Source organism: Tetrao urogallus (genome assembly GCF_951394365.1).
Source record: "Tetrao urogallus genome assembly, chromosome: 1".
NCBI lineage: Eukaryota > Metazoa > Chordata > Aves > Galliformes > Phasianidae > Tetrao > Tetrao urogallus.
This window is the reverse complement of record NC_136813.1, coordinates 17,167,445-17,188,793: the sequence shown is the minus strand read 5'-3', so window position 1 is coordinate 17,188,793 and position 21,349 is coordinate 17,167,445. Positions and strand designations below refer to the sequence as shown.

General features: G+C 38.1%; 1 protein-coding gene across 1 annotated transcript in view; it reads right to left on the bottom strand.

The window, feature by feature from the left end:
• The window catches only part of ZMYM2 (zinc finger MYM-type containing 2), a gene marked incomplete at its 3' end in the record, with an annotated part of 66,840 nt that overhangs the window by 23,208 nt on the left and 22,283 nt on the right, over positions 1 to 21,349 (bottom strand). Inside the window, exons 6-10 of the mRNA XM_079549337.1 lie at positions 20,265 to 20,415; positions 19,370 to 19,485; positions 13,638 to 13,754; positions 12,892 to 13,042; positions 736 to 908 (exon numbers count right to left, since the gene is read on the bottom strand). Coding sequence (XP_079405463.1) covers positions 736 to 908; positions 12,892 to 13,042; positions 13,638 to 13,754; positions 19,370 to 19,485; positions 20,265 to 20,415 — 708 coding nt within the window. The remainder of the gene's footprint in view (positions 1 to 735; positions 909 to 12,891; positions 13,043 to 13,637; positions 13,755 to 19,369; positions 19,486 to 20,264; positions 20,416 to 21,349) is intronic.

The window sequence follows — 21,349 nt, the reverse complement described above, 5'->3', positions numbered from 1 at the left end:
GATGTTCACACCAGAGATCAAATATTTTATCCACGTTTCTAATCACAAGTTAAATCCAGTCCAATCTCACCCACTTTCTTTCAAAAAATAAAACAGAACACTACTTAATGTGAATTCTTTGCTGATTGTGCTTCACAAGGTAATTACAATTCCAGAGATTTAGAAATAGGTGCCATCACATTTGACTTAAACTTTTATTAGAAATCCATTTGGTCTTGCTTTTCCCCTTGCCATCATTTCCACTGTGAAATAATGAAAAATCAAAGGCCCTGCAGTTCATACTGTGGGAGAAAGGAAAAGGCAAAAATGGAAGCAAAAACAGGAAGATGAAGAACCGCCAACCTAGTTTATCATCACTCAACTCAAGGTATCATCCAGCTGCTACTAACAGTGTTTTCAACATTCTGAATACACATTTAAGTAACTTTGACAAGAAAAATATGGTATCATTTGAGGGGGAAAAATTGTGACTATAAAGTACATAGTAGGCTTTTTTCTGTACAAGACTTCCTTGCCAAATGAATCAATAAATCAGATGGTAGAAACTCTGCTCTAAGTTCTAACAAAACTCAAATGATGAAATTAACACATCTGCTTTTTGTGTAGCAAATGCTTTGCTGAAGTAAGCCATACTTGCTGCACAAGCCTTGAGATATCCTCACATGTGCATATTTGATTTTTTTATTTTTATTTTTTAAACTTCGGAGCTCTTTTCAAAAATTCTGAGTTACTTGCCTTGTAGTACCAGTCCTGAAATTTTTTACAGCACTCTTCACTGCAGAAATCTCTCACTACACCATCAAGTTCCTTAGTTGCTCCCTTTTTGCACAGCTGTGAGCAGTAATTACAAGTAACACATCTCAGTCCTAACCGTCTTGCAAAGTCTTGTTTATATAGCAGCTTGCAGCCTGAAAACAGATTTTAAACATTAGGAACAAAGTAATTTTTACAGAGAGATATCACAGTTAAGAGTTAAATATTGAAAACAACAGCTAACAATTGGGGCTTCAGAAAAATTCAGGTTGCATAATACACTGTATTTCGAGACATTTTTACCTGAACATCTTTCCTGCACAACTCTGGTTTCATGTGATATCTGCATCTCTCACAAAACACTATGCTTGAATCTATGCTTATCAAATTCCTGAATAAACAGTCAGAAAAATTACATAATTTGTTTTTCAGACAGACCCCTGAAGAAACATTGTCTTGGAATGAAACTGTTCAGTTACATATTCTCAGAATGCTGCATATCCAGACAATGACAAGCAGAAATTGTAAGCTAGGCAGCACTATGCACTAAAACAATTCCTATCTTCAAGTATCTTATTTCTATTAATACTTTCATTCATGTTAGCACAACAAACCACTTTGACAACTCCTTCGTTTTTCAGAACACAACATGATGATGTAAGAACTGAAGAGTTTCCTAAAAAAAAAAAAAAAAAGCAACTAGAAAGTAAACTATTACAAGTTCTGAGACTGTTAAGCTCTACGTTTACAAATTCAATTCGCGTAAGACCTGTATTCAACGCATCTTACTTTTTGTGCTCACATTAGGGTTGTTTTTTCTTATCTGCATTTGCTATGAAGTCGTAACTCCAAGGTCATCATAATGAGAGCTATGCTCTTCAATAATCTGATCCTCTCTCAAGCAGATTAGAAGAGACATTCTAAAGTACTAAATGCATTAAAAGATGAATACCACAGCTATTACATAGCCTATTTGAGAACATAATGTATTTAAGCTAACTCAAATCTAGTGTCTTTTCAAGTTGACGCTTAAATCTCCATAACTGTGCTAATGCACAATTGTCCATGCATTTCTACAATTGTGCTTTTTTTTTTTGGCACAGGAGAACACTACGAGAATATGAAGCAACTGCCTATATTAGACACTGGAGGGACAAGATAACAACTACACAGATTACTAATCTAAGGTACTTCCCCTGTTTTTATGATCTCCCAAACATCAGAGTACCACTGAGACCAGAACTCAAGTCTTCCATGTACTTGCTCTGCTGAGGTATGCTGTCTACCACATGCAGACTTCTGTACTTCTGCTAAATAAGGAAATCCAATAAGTAACATGTACTTCCTCTGGTATACAGAATATGGAAATACTGTTTGAAATACTATTCAGTAATTTCAATTATCTGCCTTGTGCTGTTGTCTATTAGGGAAGAATTTGGTGTTCTGAATTTCATTGAATCAGATACCAATTTTAAAATCACTAAAAATGTGTATGCAGGTGGAAACTGCTGCAGACAGCATTTTTCAAAGCAAAAGGTTACTGAGGAATTTTAACTTGCAACGCTACAAATTCTGCTAAAAAATTAAATTTGCTAGCAATGTCAAAGCAATAGAATTACAGAATACACTGTACATAATAACTGTGTTTTCAGTTGATTTTTTAAAGTTATAACTCAGATCCCATAACAACAGAACAAAGAATATAATTTACACACAGTAAGCAGTGCAGAAGTCAAGAGCCAAAACAAGCAATCATCCTTCCAGTGTAACTAATCTGAAAGTTAAATACACTGCTCTGAAGGAAAAAGTAATCCTGAAGGTTACCAGCATGTGCAAGCAATGACTTCAAAGTACTGGTTAAAACACCGAAAATTTCTTGCTAGTATCTCTTCTGGTCGTACTTCTCATTACTGTATGAGGCATCAGAGTCTTACCCCTTTTTTTTTTTTTTGTCACAGAGACAGCTCAGCACCACTTCTCTTCAGCTGGGCCTTCCAAGTGCCATTCATTGTAGCATCCACTTTTTAAGATTAAAGCTAGCAAAAGTACTCTACCACCAATCAGGTACACTAGCTGACTGTATAGCCTGCAAAATGGATAAAATTTACATTTTTCTTGGCTGCTAAATTATGGAGAGTAAAACTGAAGATGACACCACTGTTACACTAAAGGAAAAAAGAAAATCAGGAAAGAAATTGTCCATTCTGCAGTCAAGCATCTTCATGACCGATAAAAAATCATGAGTAGTGAAAACTAAGTAGGGAGGGACAAAAGTTCTAAATTCAGCCCTCAAGAATAAAACCCTGAAAAACTTTTATTTATTTTTAAATAACTGACTGCAGGATTTCTTGACAAAGGATGCCTTTACAAAGGATAGAAAATCCATCTTCATAAAACTTCAGATGTTGATAGAAGACCGTTACATCTCTGAACATTTCCACCATGGAAACATAGGCTTGTCTTTCTCCATCATCATAAGCAAAATTCTTCAGAAAATTCAGTGATTTTTTTTTTTTGTTAACGTCTTTGTAATACTTAACATAATCCACTTATCAGGGAACTTCTGGTTGCTTCAAGCTCTTGTCGATTCCGACAAAGGGAAAACAAAATGCCTTTTTATAGCAATATATAAGCTCTTTCTTATAGGATATACTTTAATTAGGCCCTTAGTATTCTGTGCATACCTAAAATGTAACTTTTTATCTTAAAGTTTTGGTTCTGATTCGATTGTTAATATTTTCCTTGAATTATGGAAAAAAGTGCTCTCCTTTGGCAAAACAGGCTGAGTTCATTCGAACAACTTAATCTTCACAGTGAACAACAAAATCCCAAATTAACAGAGCAGTAGCACCCACGCTACCTTTGAAGATGTGGCCAAGAAGTGGGCCTTAACTGACAGAACATTGTAGATAAGAAAACAAAAGATACTAGTTGTCTGATATGTCCAGTATCAACACCAGAATCATACAGGTTTGGCCAACGTTCCTGTCCTTGGAACTTGAGGTTCATGAATAAGCATTGCTTAATACAGCTGCCAGCCTCATCATTCTGAATGAAAAGGTGCATGCAAATTCTAAACCGTTCAGGATTTCTGCTGTAACACCAGGTACGCCAGTTCAAATGCGACGAGGTGGAAGCCTCTAGAGCTGTCAGTGATTCTAAGAGATTAGCTCTTAGTCATTTTAAGGAAAAATTATGTGCAGGTCATTTGATTACAGCTATACAGGTAATTGATTATTCTTCATCAAGGTTTTAACATAGGACCTAACCTGACACCAATACTCTATGAGAAATCACTTAAACAGCTTTTTATGATGTTTCTCCAACTCAAAATTTCAACCAGAAATGCAAGAAGTTGCTAGTGCCTGCTAAATCAACATAAAATCATGGCTGCCAAACAAAATCCAGATCCAAATCCATCCTCTATTTAAACTCTAGACTTCAGTTTTCCACATCCAACTGGAAGGAGAATTAAGCATCTGAGCATGTACACCGCAGCTTACTGGCAGGATGATACAGTAGTTCTTCCAAGCCTTCACCTCAGACAAGCTAAATGTCAACAGAGCTTCCTCAGATCTTTCAGATCCAGCCCTACAGAGTTATTCACTGCAGAGACATGCTTCACTTGCCTGCCTGCAGACTAACACAAGCAAGCTACCAGGGACCTGGTCTGATTTTGCCAGTGGCAGCTACTTGAATTACTGCAAGTTCAGTACACCCACACATCAAGAAGCTGTGAAATAGAATTACTTCCAGAGTCTCCACCAGCACCTTATTATCTCAAAGAATAACAACTTTTTATACAGTGTAAATGTTCCACCCTAACAGTAAATAGTTTTTATTTTGTTTTTTTTTTTTTTTTACCATGCAAAGGCTGTACTTAGATTACCTCTCTCTTCCTTCAAGCAACATAGCAGACTCACTGTTCTCTCCAAGAACTTCAACTGTTATCCATGACCACTTCATCTAGTAATGAATAGCAACAAGCCTGCAATACCAGAAGCAAGGCCTCTGAAGCTGTGTTCCATCCATTATGCTGCCTTCCTCTGCCCCCTTCCTCTTTACTGATTTATGTTCAATAGCCATCTTTTCCACACTCTTGTTTCTATCACCCCTAGTCTCTGACTTCACAATAACATTGCTATCCTTTAGAAAAGAGATGCAAAGCATCCAGCCTTGGTCTTGCTGGAATTACCATTAAAATAGACTCCATTCTGTCTGTGTAACAGGGAGGTTTTGAATCCTGCTTCCTTCCATGTCTTCTGCTGAAGAACCTTTTATTACTTTACCATGCAAATACAGCTCACTTTCTACATATTCTAAACTCATCCTAGTCAATATTTCAGATATTAAGTTCTTTTCTTTCTCCTCCTTCCTACCCCCAATTCAGTTACTCAGTTCCTGCTTGTTCTTAAAGCTTTCTAAATTTATTATTCTCTCAGGTTAACAAGAAGCATATTTATCAGCTTTCCTCCTCTTGTGCTTGTAACTTCAGCACCTTCAGTTGCCATCATCCCATATTTGCAATAGTCAATGTTGTCGTTGTGTAAAGAATTGTTTGAAACCTCTGCAAAGACATAACAGAGGAAATAATACTGAAGAAAGCAAATCTAACGAAGACTTGTCAAACAACAGATAAGGTTTCACTTTTATATTATTACCATGTTAGAAATTAGCCCTACACGAACTAAAAAATTCAGCATAACCTGTACTCAAAATTCAAACACTATCAATGTTCTTCTACAGATAGACAGAAGATAAACATAATAACCTCCTCTTTAGTGCATCTCTAGCACTCAATATTTTCAGCTGTAGGAATACTGTGAGAAGTATCAAAATTTACAGTAATACGTACAGAAATATTCACAGTAATTCACAGTAATACGTAACTGTAAAGTAATTCCAGAATATACATATACAACCAAGCTCTAGTTGGAAACATCATCCACACAGCCAGATTCTTCCACTCACAGCATCCCACAAAAACTGACTCTTCAGCTTTTCTGCATGCATTTGTCTGGAAAGCATGGATCTGCTTCCCTCAGCCCAGACAACAGCCTTCACTTGATGCTTCTGCAGTGAGACAGCCTATTAAATATTTCATAAGGGACTTTCCTGGTTTTAATATGTTCCTTTCTACCTTAACTTCCCCTTTCCTCCTTTAATCAGTGAAAGAGTTCCATCAGTAACAGAATTTGTAATAGTCATCTGCAGCTCAAAAGTATAATACCAGACTAACAAATAAGAAAATGTGGCCTGAACAACTGCACTGTGCCAATCTCAGCTTGTTCACAAAAGCTGCCACAGCTCAATTCGATGTCAGGGACACTCCATAACAGATTTTGTTTGTAACTGTCAAAGCATATTGTACTCTCTCAGGAAAACGCAGGCACCTCAAAATCCCTCTGAAGATGGCTCCCATTTTGTACTAACCAACCAGTGGACAAGCACTGTTTTCCCTCATTAGCAACATGTCTTCTGTGTTAACAGATTTTTGAGAATCATAAATTCTACAGCATTTAAGATATCCTGTTTTTCATTTGTTCCATTTTGACATGATATTCCAATTCATCGGTGAATAAATCCTCAAAAGAAAGCCACAAGGAAGCCAATACCTGAGTTAGTTCCTAGAAAGATACGTCACGCGTTGCCAAAGGATGCAGTCAAAAGCAAAAGCAAACTCTAACATAGCTGTCAAAGCTGAAAAGATACCATATTTTAATACGGTAGGTCACTGTCAGAGCTGCAGAGCAGGAGATAACAGCTCTATGAAGCACAAACCTGAAAGCTTGTCAAAGAAAATTATTATGCAAAGTAGTTAAATGTGATATAAAATTTTACACATACTAAAAAAAATACCACTTTTTCCTGTCAATACATTGTATACTACTTACCAACCTTTGATAACTTTATGAGGTCCCTTTGCAAAATAGCAGGCAATTAGGAAGTTGCAACTAACAAAAAATGGTCAAAAAACACGTGCTTTGTTACCACCTTCAAGATTTTCTATGCATGATTTCATACACCAGTATGAAATAAATAGCTGACACTGTAAACTTAATTTTGGCTGTAATTTCTTAATGTCTAATTTCAGGTAATTTCTTAACTAGCTGTGAACTTTTCATATACAAGCATTTCTAAGTAGTTTAAAGCATCAGTGTTTTGGCTCTTCTTAGTATCTGTAGCATTTGCACATAAATGTAAAAATCAACTAAGCATTTAATAACATATTTAATGAACTACTCTGCAGAAATATCTGAAAAGATGCCAAGCTGAAATCCACAATGCTGTAACTAAATAAGTATCTTTTCTAGACATACTGAGATTAGAATTCACGAATTCCTCAATTTTTTTCCACTTATCAGCTCTGCAGTATTTCATAAAGGGTTATATCCTATTTAGATGAAATATTAAATCTTGCAGAATCCTGTACTTAGATGCACATAATTCCCAGAAACATAAAGCATACTATCAACTTTATTATACTGTTGTTGGTTTTCTAGTTGAGCTTTATCTATATTACCCATTTGAAAAGAACTCTGAAGCACTGAATAACTGAGTTACTCCACAGCTTATTGACCCTTATCCAAGAAGCAGATTACTGCACGTGAATCAGCGTTACTAAAATTAATACTATACATTATTGAAATGTCTGTGTTATTTTAAATCACAGCACTTAGATCTATGGAGAACATGAATTATATGCCAAATAAGTCTCTGAAGAAAAAAGTGAGGGAGATGCTTATTATAAAATATTTCCTTTGCTGGACTGCCAAAGACTGACTTCCTCTTTAAGACCTGTAGAAAGGATCCCGTCTTCAATTGCCTATCATGTGACTATACACACATAAAAATTCACAAAGACCTTAGAACATCCCGTTTTAGCATTTATCTCATTTAATTTAGATAATGCTATTTTGGTATGCCTCCCTAATGGCAAAACACTGGGAAGACAAAAAGACAGATAAACTCTTTCAACAGGTCAGTTCAAGTTGCTCATCTTCCACACAGCATATGAACTTTGGACAGAACCAGAGAAAGTATACTGTCCACCACAGAAGATTAAAAACCACCTTTAGCATGAATAATAGGTTAGCTCTAATTATACCTGATTGCGATGGAAGTTTCAGCTGTTTGCTGCACATATTTTCAAGCATCTCAAAAAATGAATTACAAAACAGAGTTGGAATCAAGCTGCAGAAAAACACTGATCCCAGAGACATCATAGAATCATAGAAATATAGAATGGTCTGGATTGAAAAGGACCTTAAAGACCACCTCGTTTCAACCCCCCTGCTATGTGCAGGGTCGTGAACACTGCCTAAAGCCCAGGCTGCCCAGAGCCACATCCAGCCTGGCCTTGAATGCCTCCAGGGATGGGGCATCCACAACCTCTCTGGGCAAACTGTTCCAGTACATCACCACCCTCTGAGTGGAAATCTTCCTCCTAATATCTAACCTAAACCTTCTTGTCTCAGTTTAAGACCATTCCCCCTTGTCCTATCACTGTCCACCCTTGTAAACAGCCACTCCCCCTCCTGTTTATAAGCTCCCTTCAAGTACTGGAAGGCCACAATGAGGTCTTCTCCTCACAGCCTTCTCTTCTCCAAGCTAAACAAGCCCAGTTTCCTCAACCTTTCCTCATAGGAGAGGTGCTCCAGCCCTCTGATCATCTCAGTGCCCTCCTCTGGACACACTCCAAGAGCTCCATGTCCCTCCTGTACTGAGGGCCCTAGGCCTGGACGCAGTGCTGCAGCTGGGGCCTCACAAAGCTGAGTAGAGGGGGACAATCACCTCCCTCTCCTGCTGCCCACCCCTTTTTTAATGCAGCCCAGAACACAGTCGGCCTTCCAGGCTGCAAGTGCACACTGCTGGCTCATGCCCAGCTCCTTTTCCACCAGGACCCCCGAATTCTTCTCCACAGAGCTGCTCTCCAGGAGATCTTGCCCCAGTTTGTACAAATACCTGGGGTTGCCCTGACCCAAGGGCAGCACCCTGCACTTGGCCTTGTTGAACCTCATTGAGTTCACATGGGCCCACTTCTCCAGCCTGTCCGGGTCCCTCTGGGTGGCTTCCCTTCCTCCCAATGTACCGACTGCACCGCTCAGCTTGGTGTCATCCATAAATTTGCTGAGGATGCACTCGATGCCATCGTCTATGTCACTGATGAAGATGCTGAAGAGCACCGGTCTCAGGACCGACCCCTGAGGGACACCACTTGTGACCGGCCTCCACCCTGACACAGAACCATTGATCACAACCCTTTGGCTGCATCCAGCCAGCCAATTCCTAATCCATCAAACAGTCCACCCTTCAAATCCACACCTCTCTAATTTAGAGAGAAGGATGTGGTGAGGGACCATGTCAAAGGCCTTGCAGAGTCCGGGTAGATGACATCCACCGCCCTTCCCCCCTCCACCCTATCTGTCACTCCATCATAGAAGGCCACCAGATTGGTCAGGACTGATCTGCCCTCAATAAAGCCACACTGGCTGTCCCGAATTACCTCTTTATCTCCTATGTGCCTTAACATAGCTTGTAGGAGGACCTGTTCCATGATCTTCCCAGGCACAGAGGCGAGCCTCACCAGCCTGTAGTTCCCTGGGCAGTTCCCTTTCTTAAAACTGGGAGTAACGTCTTCCTTTTTCCAGTCACCGGGGACTTCACCCGACAGCCATGATTTTTCAAATATGATAGAGAATGGCTCGGCAACCAATCAGCCATCTCTTTCAGAACCCTAGGACGGATATCATCCGGCCCATGGACTTACACATGTTCAATTTCATGAGGAGGTCTCAGACTTGTTTTACTGTTACAGCGGGACAAAACTACTCCCCACAGCCTCACCTAGAGGCTCATGGTCCTGGCAGACACGGGAAGCCGGACCACCCGTGAAGACTGAGGCAAAGCACTCATTGGGAACCTCAGATTTTTCTACGTCTGAGCAAGCCAGCTCCCCATTACCTTTTCTCAGAGAGGCAACAGACTCATTGGCCAGTCTCCTCCTGCCTACGTACCTGTAGAACCTGTTGTTATCTTTCACATTCCTCACCAAGTTCAGCTCCATCTGTGCCCCGGCTTTCCTAATCCTATCTCTACACAGGCGGACAACAGCCCTGTATTCCTCCCAGGCTACACAACACTGCTTCTGCTTCTTGTATATTTTGCTCTTTTCTCTCAGTTTAATCTTGCAGGTCCTCGCACAGCCACATCGGTTGCCTGCCTCCCCTGCTCAATTTCTGTTGTGGGATGGAGAGCTGTAGTGCACTCAGAATGATGTGCTTCAAGAACTGCCAGTTCTGTTCTGTACCTATGCTCTCAAGAACAGTTTCCGAGGGGAAAATGTGGGTTGAATGTGGTACCAAAGTTTACCCATTTTGTAAGTGCATAGAAATAAAGAAATGCATGCATGTGTAAAAAAACCTCAGGTCTAAAAAAATACAAGCAGAGAATGATGGCACTTTCAGTATTCCTAGGTACACATGAGCAGTCAAGTGATATCTGTGGTTTCCCATGAGCTTGCTTGAAGATGAATAATCACTCTTAAAGGAATTTCAACATCATCTGTTTAGCTTCTTCTGATTTTACTTAGAGGCTTTTCTCTACAAAGACAGGTTTGAAATTGGCCAGAATTTTCCCGCTAGAGTTTGATTTCTTCCAGAAATGCAGTACCTTTTGTGACTTTGGTATTTCCTTCTCAAATCATAACACAGCATCTTCTGGTGAAGAATAACTATATGCTCACTGAAATCATCTTTGCTGCTGGAGTTTCTTGAACAGTTTGCAATAACAAAACTAGCATGGGCAGCCTTTTTCATGACCTCACTGATCTCTCACTGAAAAATCTCTCCATTATCTAACCTAAATCTCCTATTTTTTGTTTAAAGTCATTCTCCCTTGTCCTATCACTACCTACTTGTGTAAAAAGTTGGTTTATCTCCTGTTTATGAGCTCCCTTTAAGTACTGGAAGGCCAAAATGAGGTCTCCTCACAGCCTTCTCTTCCCCAGCTTCCTCAGCCTGTCTTTGTAGGGGAGGTGCTCCAGCCCTCTGATCATCTTTGTGGCCCTCCTCTGGACCTGTTTCAATAGCTCCACAATTTTCTTGTGCTAGGGGTCCCAGGTTTGGACACAGTACTCCAGATAGGGCCTCATGAGAGCAGAGTAGATGGGGACAATCTCCTCCCTCTCCCTCCCTGACCATTCCTCTTGATGCAGCCCAGGATGCTGTTGGCCTTCTGGGCGGTAAGCGCACACTGCTGGCTCATGCTCAGCATTTTGTCCACCAGAATAACCTAGTTCTTCTCCACAGGGTTGCTCTCAGTAAGTTCTTCTCTGAGTCTGTACACATACCTGGGATTCCTCCAACCCAAGTGCAACAGTCTGCACTTGGCCTTGTCAAATCTCATTAGATTCACATAGGCCCACTTCTCAAGCCTACCCAGGTCTCTCTGGATGGCATCCCTTCTTTCTGTTGCATCAACCGCACCTCTCAGTTTGGCACTATCTGCAAATTATTGAGGGTGCATTAGATCCTGTCATCTGTGTAACTGATAAAGATGTTAAAGAGCACAGAACCCCAAACGGTCCCCCTGGGGGTGCCACGTGTCACCAGGCTCCACTTGGACATACAGCCACTGACCACAACCCTCTGGTAAATAACCAGTTTTCCTACAGAAATCAGGGTGTACTTAGTGGTGCTTTTTACTACATTATCTCTGTTATCCAGTGATTCTGATAGTCACACCAAGCCAATAAACTCTGTTTTAATGGTAACATTTGATGTATTTGCCCTCAAAGATCATCTCTGCTCTTCAGATAGTAGTCCACCATATGCAGATTCAGGACCAAGACTAAGTCTTCCAACAATGGACTCCCTGCATCCAGTAACTGTATTTATGCAGAAGAGGATGCGTCATTCCTTCCCCAAATTTTCCAATAGGAAATACAAATCCCTACTCATTCTAAGCCTCCTCATAAAAAATTGTCTCTATAGAAGTACTAATGTACAGTTTGGCATTATGAATCTTACTGACTTCATTGTGACAGTCACTGGGATTTGAAATTAGGAAGTCTAAAGAGTCCACAGTTATGCTAGTGTATTCTGTAATCTACAGGCTCAAAGAAAGTTGCTCTCATATTTGAATATATTCTATTGAATTGTTATTCACTGAAACAATTTCTAGCTAGGTGTTATTGAGTGTTGCAATATTCTGTAAAACTGGGCCTTTCATCCTTTTTCCTCTCCAGCTATCACTTTGCAACTCAGAACACAAGAATGTAGTGATGGTGAAGACATCTATGCCACCATCACACTCCATTCAACAGAAACAAAAGATTCCAAAGTCCAGAGCTACAACAAATACAGGAAGGAAGATGCCTCCAGCCACAGACTCCACTCCTCTACAGGCTAACAGGATTCTTCTATGAGTAAATCGGAAGCTTATTAAATGATAGTGAAAGCATTATCATCCCATTTACTTGAAAAAAAAAAATTACTACATCCTCAAGACGTAGTTAAAGTCCTAAAATACCAGTTATCAAAGGACAGTTCGCCAAAAGTGGAAAGGTTAAGACTATTTTCTGTTTCTATTATGACAATATTTTGATGCAACTTTAAAAAAAATCTATGCAATTTGTGTAGTTTTTGTCTTTGTACAGTTTGTTTTCTTTTAGAAAACCCATATAATTATTCAGGAAAATTACAGTGACACTACTCAACCTACATCAACAGGTGTCACAGAAAGGTTAATTAAGGAATAATTCCAGTGTTAATGCAGAAGGAATTTCCACTGTTGTATTAAATTCAAAAGATATTACCCAAACAGAAACTTGGTATTACTCAGTGTAGGTAGAGTGGGTATAGGCTCTGCTGCACACATTTAAAAAAAAACATGCTGTAAATCTTGAAAAATCTCAACAGGTGACCACAAAACTCATCAGCTCAGATGAATTAATAGGTACATATAAACTAATGATAAAAATTTCTGATTGAGCCTCAGGTACAACAGAATGAGTTGATAACTTACACTTTAACATTAAATACTGGTACAGTAAGTCAATTGCAATAAGATTACAATGACTAATACCTCAGGAAGACATACAAGCCAAAAAAAACCCCAACTTAAACACGTACATACCTTCACTACAAAATGGTCTTTTGATGCCAGAGAAATTCACAGTCTCATGCAACGTTTTCTCCTCTTGACAGTATTCACAGTATGTAACTATGCAGTGCAGTTTCTTATAATCATCAGAACATGCTCTGCTGCAGAACTGATACACTTTATTCTAAACACAAAATTACAAAGCATTGCAAAGAGGGTTAACATGAAATCTTGAGATCTGCTAAGTAGAATTGCAAATTTTTACATGCTGTGTAAATAAACATGAAAGCATACAATTAGGGCATGGTTTCTAATGCTAAAAATGAGCAGTGCTTACTCAAGTGCTACAAGCAGTCATCAATTTATATGAAAATGCTAAACAGAAAAATATGGCAGTCACTCTTGGCATATTCTCTTCTGTTACTTCTGTTTACAGAGCAGCGTAACAACAGTCTATTCACACAGCTATTCACTACAATAACCAAAGATAAAAGTAGATTACAAATTTTCAGCTGAGGTGAAAAATTACACTTTTCTTTAAATTCCACAGATGTGTTTTCATTTGTTACATGAACAAACAATACAGCTAACGTGTTATCCATATCAAAGTTGAATTACATTCTACAGAACTACAGATTTTATTAATTTCTTTTATTAACTTAACTTATTAAGTTCTCCATGCTTTATAAAATAGCTATCTAGAAAAACCATATCACAGTTACAGATTTAAACTTTTGTAAACATTTCACCATTCTGAAAATGACAGAGAAAAACCTTACCTCCCATTCTAGCACTTCTGGCTTTGAACAAAAAGAACTCTTGCAATAATTGCATTTCAACTGAATATCACCAGGAGACACAAACTGACCATTTGTTGAAGACTGATCACTGAGAGCCTGAAAAACAAAAACATACATATACATCACTACAATTGAAGTTACTTTCAAAATGCACTATTTGATTAAGCCTACACTGTTTCAAAATCTGGGAGTTTATCTACAAACACAGGAGCATTTCCAGGCAAAGCACAGCAGGTTAGTCTTCTTCCTTTTTCTCATCGTCTTAGATTTTCCACACTTGAGCCTTTATCCTTGCTCTGCCCTAGCATTTTAGGTCGTATTTCTTTTATCTGATGCTTCTACTGTCTGTTATCTAAGAAAAAACAAACAAAAAAAAACCATCCTCCCCAAACTGATCATCTGTTAATCACAAAATGCTTGCCTTATTTTGGTCAAAGAATTTCAGACCAAGACTTACAAAAATATTTTCAAATCCACACCAGACCAAAGCAGATAATCACTACCTTCCCTAATATCACTTTAAAAAATTAATTTTTAAGTAACAGGCCTTTAGTGATAAACCTGTATCTACTCAGATATGAGAGAACTAGCTAATATTTCTAGCTGGCTTCAATGACTGTGGCTGGAAGACACAATCCATCAAACAGCCAGGCCGTAAACAATTATGGGTTTTAGATTGAGAGAAATGTCATAGATTTCATATGTATGGAATGTAGGAATGTATGTAGGAATGTAGGAATATGAATTTAATATGTTCATACGTAGGAATAAGAATTTAATTTTGTAACTCGATAATTCACTTCACGCATTTCTGCAGCAATCAGTAGGTAGAGAACTCTATAGCACTAGTAGTCTTCCAGTAGGTCTTGCGTATACTTCCTAGACAATCTTTTGTACGTCCCTAAATCAACCAACCACTGGCATATTACTCATGGAACATTCAAGACAAGCTTTTTAGTGATAATGTACAACTGAAAAATCCAGAGTACAAATTTCTTATACACATCTTCTCTGCAAGTCTTCCCATACCATTCTCAACAAGATAGATCTATTAAAAAACAACATCTCAGTACACACATTCGTTACTATGTCTCCTTTTCATACCACTGAAAACATGAAAGACTTCTGTGAACAGAATACTATGCTTCAGACTGCCATGTTACTAAAACCTCGTCTACACTAAGACAAATAAGAGTGGTTGTTGACGCATACTCTCATGCAATGAGGCCAATACTGCTGAGTGCTACCTGGCATCACACAACAGATGCGCTACTTCTGTATTAAGAGCTTTACAGACACTGAAAACACATCATCTGTTTCCCAATCGTCCATTGTTCCACAGCAACTTTAACACAGTCTAATGTACATACGCAGCATTGCCAGATTTATCCCTCTACTCCAGCAAACCTCCCTGCAGCTGAGAGGTTTCCTAGTTTTTTGCTGCTCTAAATATGTAGCCTAAGAGCTGTACTAACGCAGGAGTCACAAAGGCATTTTGAGGTCAAGATCCTTGCAGGTTTCCTCACAAAGCAAACATCGTTCTCAACGTAGGCTGCCACGTAGATTACATAATCACAATGCAAAACTCTGTCAGTTCTGGTTGAAAACAAAGAGAAATCACAAAGCAAATATACCTACCATATCCAGCTCATGAATGAAGGAAATGTAAAATAACTAGTAGATGTGACAATCCGTACAAGAATACTGAAGAGAAAGGAAGGAATGAAGATCAAATACAGTAAGTGCTCACCAAAAAAAAAAAGTAAATGTATTTTTGATGTCTGTAGTTACCATTAAATATGGCATCCCAAAGCTCTATCTAGAGGGCTAAAGCATAAAAAATCAGGATTTTTGTTATTTTCTGATGTGTGGCACCTCTATCTCCTTTCATTTATTTTCCCAACTGCTTACTGCAGTGAAAATTCAAGCCCTAACCAGCCCAAGGGAATGGCAGTTTAAAAACTAAAGCTGAAGATATGAGAATCATGGACTTTTAGACTGTTTTAAATATTTTAAAGTTTTTAAAATATTCTTTAAACAGTCCAAAGAATAAATATAAAATATAATATCTTATAAATGTAGATAAAATCTGAGCAACTAAGTATCAATGGTTCTAAAACAAAGTGTGGGTTGGTTTGTTTTGTGTTTTGCTTTTTAATCATAAACATGATTTTTTTTTTTTTTTTTTGGAAATCAGTGAAGAACTGAATTCGCATCACTAAGAGCTCTTCAAAAATAATAATAATTGTTAAACCAAGAGCTAATCACAACATGATTTAGTACATCTTGAAGTTCCTATCACGTTGCTTACAGTTAAGGACTGTTTCTGCACAGTGTTTGAATGAGTGAAGATAGAAAGCATGTAGTATTTTCACCATCTTGTCTTCCCCCTAAATTACAAGATTCTTGGAACAGAGACTATCTTTAGGAATTACCTGGAAACATTATTACACATGTAGAATCACTGAGATAGTAAATTCATTAAAATCTTTCACAGATCCCCCTGAGCAGCAAGACTTCATTGATTCTATACTTTATCAAATACATACTTGAAATCAGATCCATGTATGCATGTACATCCCTGAATACAATCTTAAATTCTTGAGTCTGTCCTGAACAAAAGGGGCATGGGAAAAGCCAAGCAAAACTAAAAATCACCGTGCAGCCCTTTTCAAGCCTCAATACAACCACTATTAACTGCTGTGAGATGTCGTATCACAACTGAACGCCAGGCAGACAACGCGCAGGAGCATTCTGAGAAGACCAGTGCAGCAGTACAGCTTCTGGCCCGCCCGTGCCATTCCCTGTCGCCCCAGCAGTAAGTGATAGAAGGGTTATTCTTGCTCATAACAATGCAAAATCAAACTATGGAAATATTTACATAAGTGTACACGCAGAAGGAACAGCAGGCAATCTAACTGCAGCCATTTTCTTTCTCCAGTTCAAGTAAAAAAAGACTTACAAGAATCAAACTGTTCATTAACATGAAAGAGAAGCAAATACATACAAGAAATCTTTTAAGCAGAAGTATAATGTCACAGATCAGTACTGAACACAAGCAAAATTAGATACTAGAAGTTAAATAGGGAAGGAACCAAACATCCTCCTTACCCTCACACACATGATCCTTCCAAGCTCAGCATGGAACCCTCAATTATTTTTATCACGATCAGATGTGGAACATTATTTATCTAACACGCATGCCAAGCATCAGCTACATGCTTCCACTCCAGCAAATTCTTTTTTGAGAGAGAGTAAGAGAAAGCGGGAGAGATATAAGGAGTGTAAGGAAGAGCACTCGCAGACATCACCATGATGGTAATAGAGAGCACGACCCAACTATGAAAACAGAGTGAGCAACCAGCTACACACACATACAAAACACACACACACACACACACACACACACACACACACACACACACACACAAAAGTACTTTTAACCCTTACACATACTGGTTCTACAATTCTTCAAATATATCTACAAACTAAAAAATAAAAGTTTTAGCAAGAATTTTCTGAAAACTTCCTAAGTTTTGACAAGATAGCTTTTTTCCCAAGGCTTCTACTTTTGTAAGGCATTTGTACTAAGCCTCCATGCCACAAGACAAAAGTTAGCAATGTTACGCTTCCTTAAGAGACAAGCTCAGTACAGGATCTTGAACTGACTCAGTAAAGTTACTGACAGCAAAACTGAGTTAAAACAATACAGCTTCGGAGCAGTTCTGCCCTTGCTTTCCAACACCACCAACAGGAGCACAACAGAACAAGATACAGTCACACTATTCTACTGCCAACTCCTCAACAACAATTGCATCAATCAGACTATTTTCCCTTTCTTTACTCTTTATTACAGGAACGAATGCTGCTGCAAGCTATGTGCATGGGAGGAACACAGATACGGACATAAGGTGCACAACAAGCAATCTGGCTGAACCTACAGTATTTTAATAGATTAAAGCAATAATTAGCTAAAATCATAAGGTTATACATAAAATAACCAACCATAAAGCACTGCAACCAAAATTAGGAATTAAAACATTCCAATCCATCCGTAAACCAAAAGGACTAAAAGTCTTTGCAGAAGGGAGGTACAGACCTTGAATAGCAATTATTTTGCTTTGAGAAGGATAACTCCTAACAGATTGAAGACTATAGAAAAAATAGCACAGTAAGAAAAATGGATTAATATAGTACCAGAAATGTAAAACAAAAGTTATCCTCATTAGTAAACAATGAAAAGTATGGAGAATCATCATATATCAGTTATTTTTTCAAAAGATCATTGCAGAAATATTCCAGCATGACTGAATGGAATAAATCCCATTCAGTCCCCAGTGTGTCTGATACTTAGGTATCAGACTTCCCATGAGCACACACGCTATGCAATTCCCTTTCCACCTAAATACTAAATGAACAGAAGAAGCTCTTCTCATATGATCAATTCTTACCTAATGGTAAATACATTTTGTTCTTCTAAACGTTGGATACATGGAAACTATCAAAAGTTAGAATCTGATAGACCATCTTTCTGTATTTGTCTTACTGAGAACTCACTGATACAATATTAGAGAGGCAACACATAGTGCTGAAACTACATGAGAAGCATTACCAAGATTTCAGTAAGATCAAGAACCCACAATATATCAAGAGATCTACAGTTATATTCAATAATATTGCTAGATGCTGATTTCTCTGCAAATCTAAGAAGGTCCAGGCTGCATTTGCCATTCACTACCTCTATTTTTCTCATTCAAATAACACAAAGTTTTCATTCGGAAAATGAATGAGCTCTTTGGGCTGCAATCAATTGTAAGACCACACAGAATGAAACAGAGGTTGAATGAGTTTGCAAGTAAAATTAATTCTGTCTTTACATACTAGGAATATAAGAACAGTGCTACATGATGGAGGTTAAGGAAGCAATTAAGAGATTGGTTTGCAGAAAACTCCAAAATTTAATGAATGGGAAACCTCTGTATGGGTGTAACCATCTCTTCACAAGCTGAACAATTATCAATCACACACCATACATAGTTTTTTTTACATACAGAAGATTAAAACAGTGTCTTTGAATTGTTCATTGATATCCTACACATTAATCATTACAATGCATTGTTACATTTACTTTAAATCATGTTCAAATAGGACACTTTGAAAAAGCACAACAGCCTCTTACAGTGTGCTTACCATTAGGTTTGCAACACTCTGGTTTCTGGACATCATTTAAACAGCCAGTTCCATCCACGGAAGTTCTAATGACTTAGATCCTACCTTCCATTACAGAGAGTCACTATTCCTGATGTCACACGTCTTTGTTAGCAAAGTACATATATATATATGGTTCAACATGAGATCTCATTCTGTGACTGCAGTTGGCAGAAACGAGATGAAATGTGTTAATTATCAATGCACAATAGCAGAAGTCACCTCCATATAGAGGTTGGAGGGGGAAAAATAAGGTGGGCAGCGGTACTGGGTTGTGTTCTCTTATAGCATCAAGGAGAAACGCATTATTACCTTTTAGGATATTAGCCAGTGTTATTATGAAGCAGTAATTTCAAAAGAAATTGTTACGAGCCATAAGCATCTATGTTAATCAAAAGTCATAAACACGTATATAAAAGCAAATTAGTTTAATGTGCAAATACTTAACACAAACGCAGGTACACAAATATTAAGGGAGGAAAATATTTAACACAACAGCTAACCTGAAATTTAGCTACACAACTGGAACTGCAAAAGTTGTACAGTTTTCCATCAGGCATTGTGGCTTGATACTGAGGTAAAGAGTTTCGTTTACAAAAGTGGCAAATAATTTCCATACCTAAAAGAAAAACGTAGTTTACAAACAAAATTAATACAAAATAGTAATGCAAGAAACACTGGGCTACAGATCAGCTTTTCAATGCAAAAAGCTAATTTTCTGTTTTCCAGCCAGCTTCTAAGTCACATAACACAAAAAATCTTGAAGAGGTTTTTTTTTGCTGAATTCTTCCATTAAAGCTCAGCACTAAATGTGAAGCAGTACCACCTTCTACAAAACTCAGTAGAGCATTGTGAACTTAAGAGTCTGATGAACCAAGATTACTTCTCCTTTTTGTACTGAAGAACACAAGTTTTGAACTTACTCATCCATTTCTTTCACCCAGGTTAAACATCTTTCTCGACAATATCTACAGACATTGTAACTACTTCCATCCTTCACCAAGAGACAAAATTTATCAACAACTACTTGAGGAGATAAAATAGAGTGACTCCAAGTCAAGAAAACATTTATTTACAAGCATGGTAGCTGCACTGTCATTCTGTGGCAGACCAGAACACGTTGTGTCTCAAGCTTTTTCTATCTAAAAGCCTTAAAACTGCTGAAGAGTTCCAGAAATCATGCAACAAGGTCAAAGAAGCATCTTTCACGGGTTCCTCTACTAGTGTTAAATATAACACCATCTTTTTATAAAATCTACATTTAAAACCTAAGGTCACTAAGCTTCTTCAAAGAGTCATCCTAAAACAAAATAACCCACTCCCAGTGTTCAAACAATAAACAAAAAAAATCCAGTCTACACTTATCAGTGATAAAAATCTGTCATCCTTGTCACTTACTTCGTGATTCTGCATGTTTTGATTTGTGTGTGTTCATGCATGCAGTTGAGCAGTATGGCTCCAAATATCCATTAGGTCCTATGCACTGAGTCATGTCAAAAAACCTGCACTGAGCTCTGCAGCCAGTACAAGATGTTAATTTGCCATATTTCTAAAACATAAAACAAAGCAAAACAATTCATTAGTTAAAACTATGTTTGGCTTTTAGTTTTACATTTTAGTATAACAAACAGAGGAAAACTTATTTACTTCTGCAGTTCTCTCCCCCACCAGAACATCCCTATATTAACTGACTCTCACAGTCATCTTCTCAAGTGCAGATGGCACTATGGTTGGGTCTTTCCCTCCTGGAGGGAAAATGGTTAAAATTAAATTTCCGTGTAAAAACAAAAAACAAACACAAAGTCTGAAAAAATAAAATAACAGAATAACCACCCACCACCTACAAACTGCAAACTGTGACAGGAGAATACAAGTTCTGATGAGCTAGAGAGTTTGAAACAACAGTTTCTCTCTCCTTGCTGGTGGGACAATGATTGTACGACAAGAAATAGCAGTTTGGCATGATGTAAATAATAGTGATAAACCTGGGGAAAAAACATTCTATTCTTCACCCAAACACCCTAAATATTACTGAATTGAAGAAGCTGCTTAATAGAAGCACTCACTGGAGAATTTCTCTAGCTTCTAAAGTCTTTCAGTTCTGGTCTGCCACACAGGAAATACACACTGCAGAGTTGCTGTGCTCCTCATCTGACCAATGAGGAGCTGCAACTCCTCACACCCCACAATACACTGAATTCTGGCATCTCTCAAAAATGTTCTCCACAGAAAATAAATGCTCTATAACAAGCAAAGAAAAATACTACCAAGCAGAAATACCAACGGTAAAGCAAGACAAAACTCAGTAATTCTGACCTGCCATTTGCACAATTTTTACCTATCACTGAAGTATGCATCTCATGCACCATAAATATCTAAATACCTTCCTTGCTCAGAGAGCTCCTAATTTAAACTACAATGAGTTATATCAAACAAACAGACAGACAGCTTATTGGTATTAGAAAATGCTCTACTGACACTTC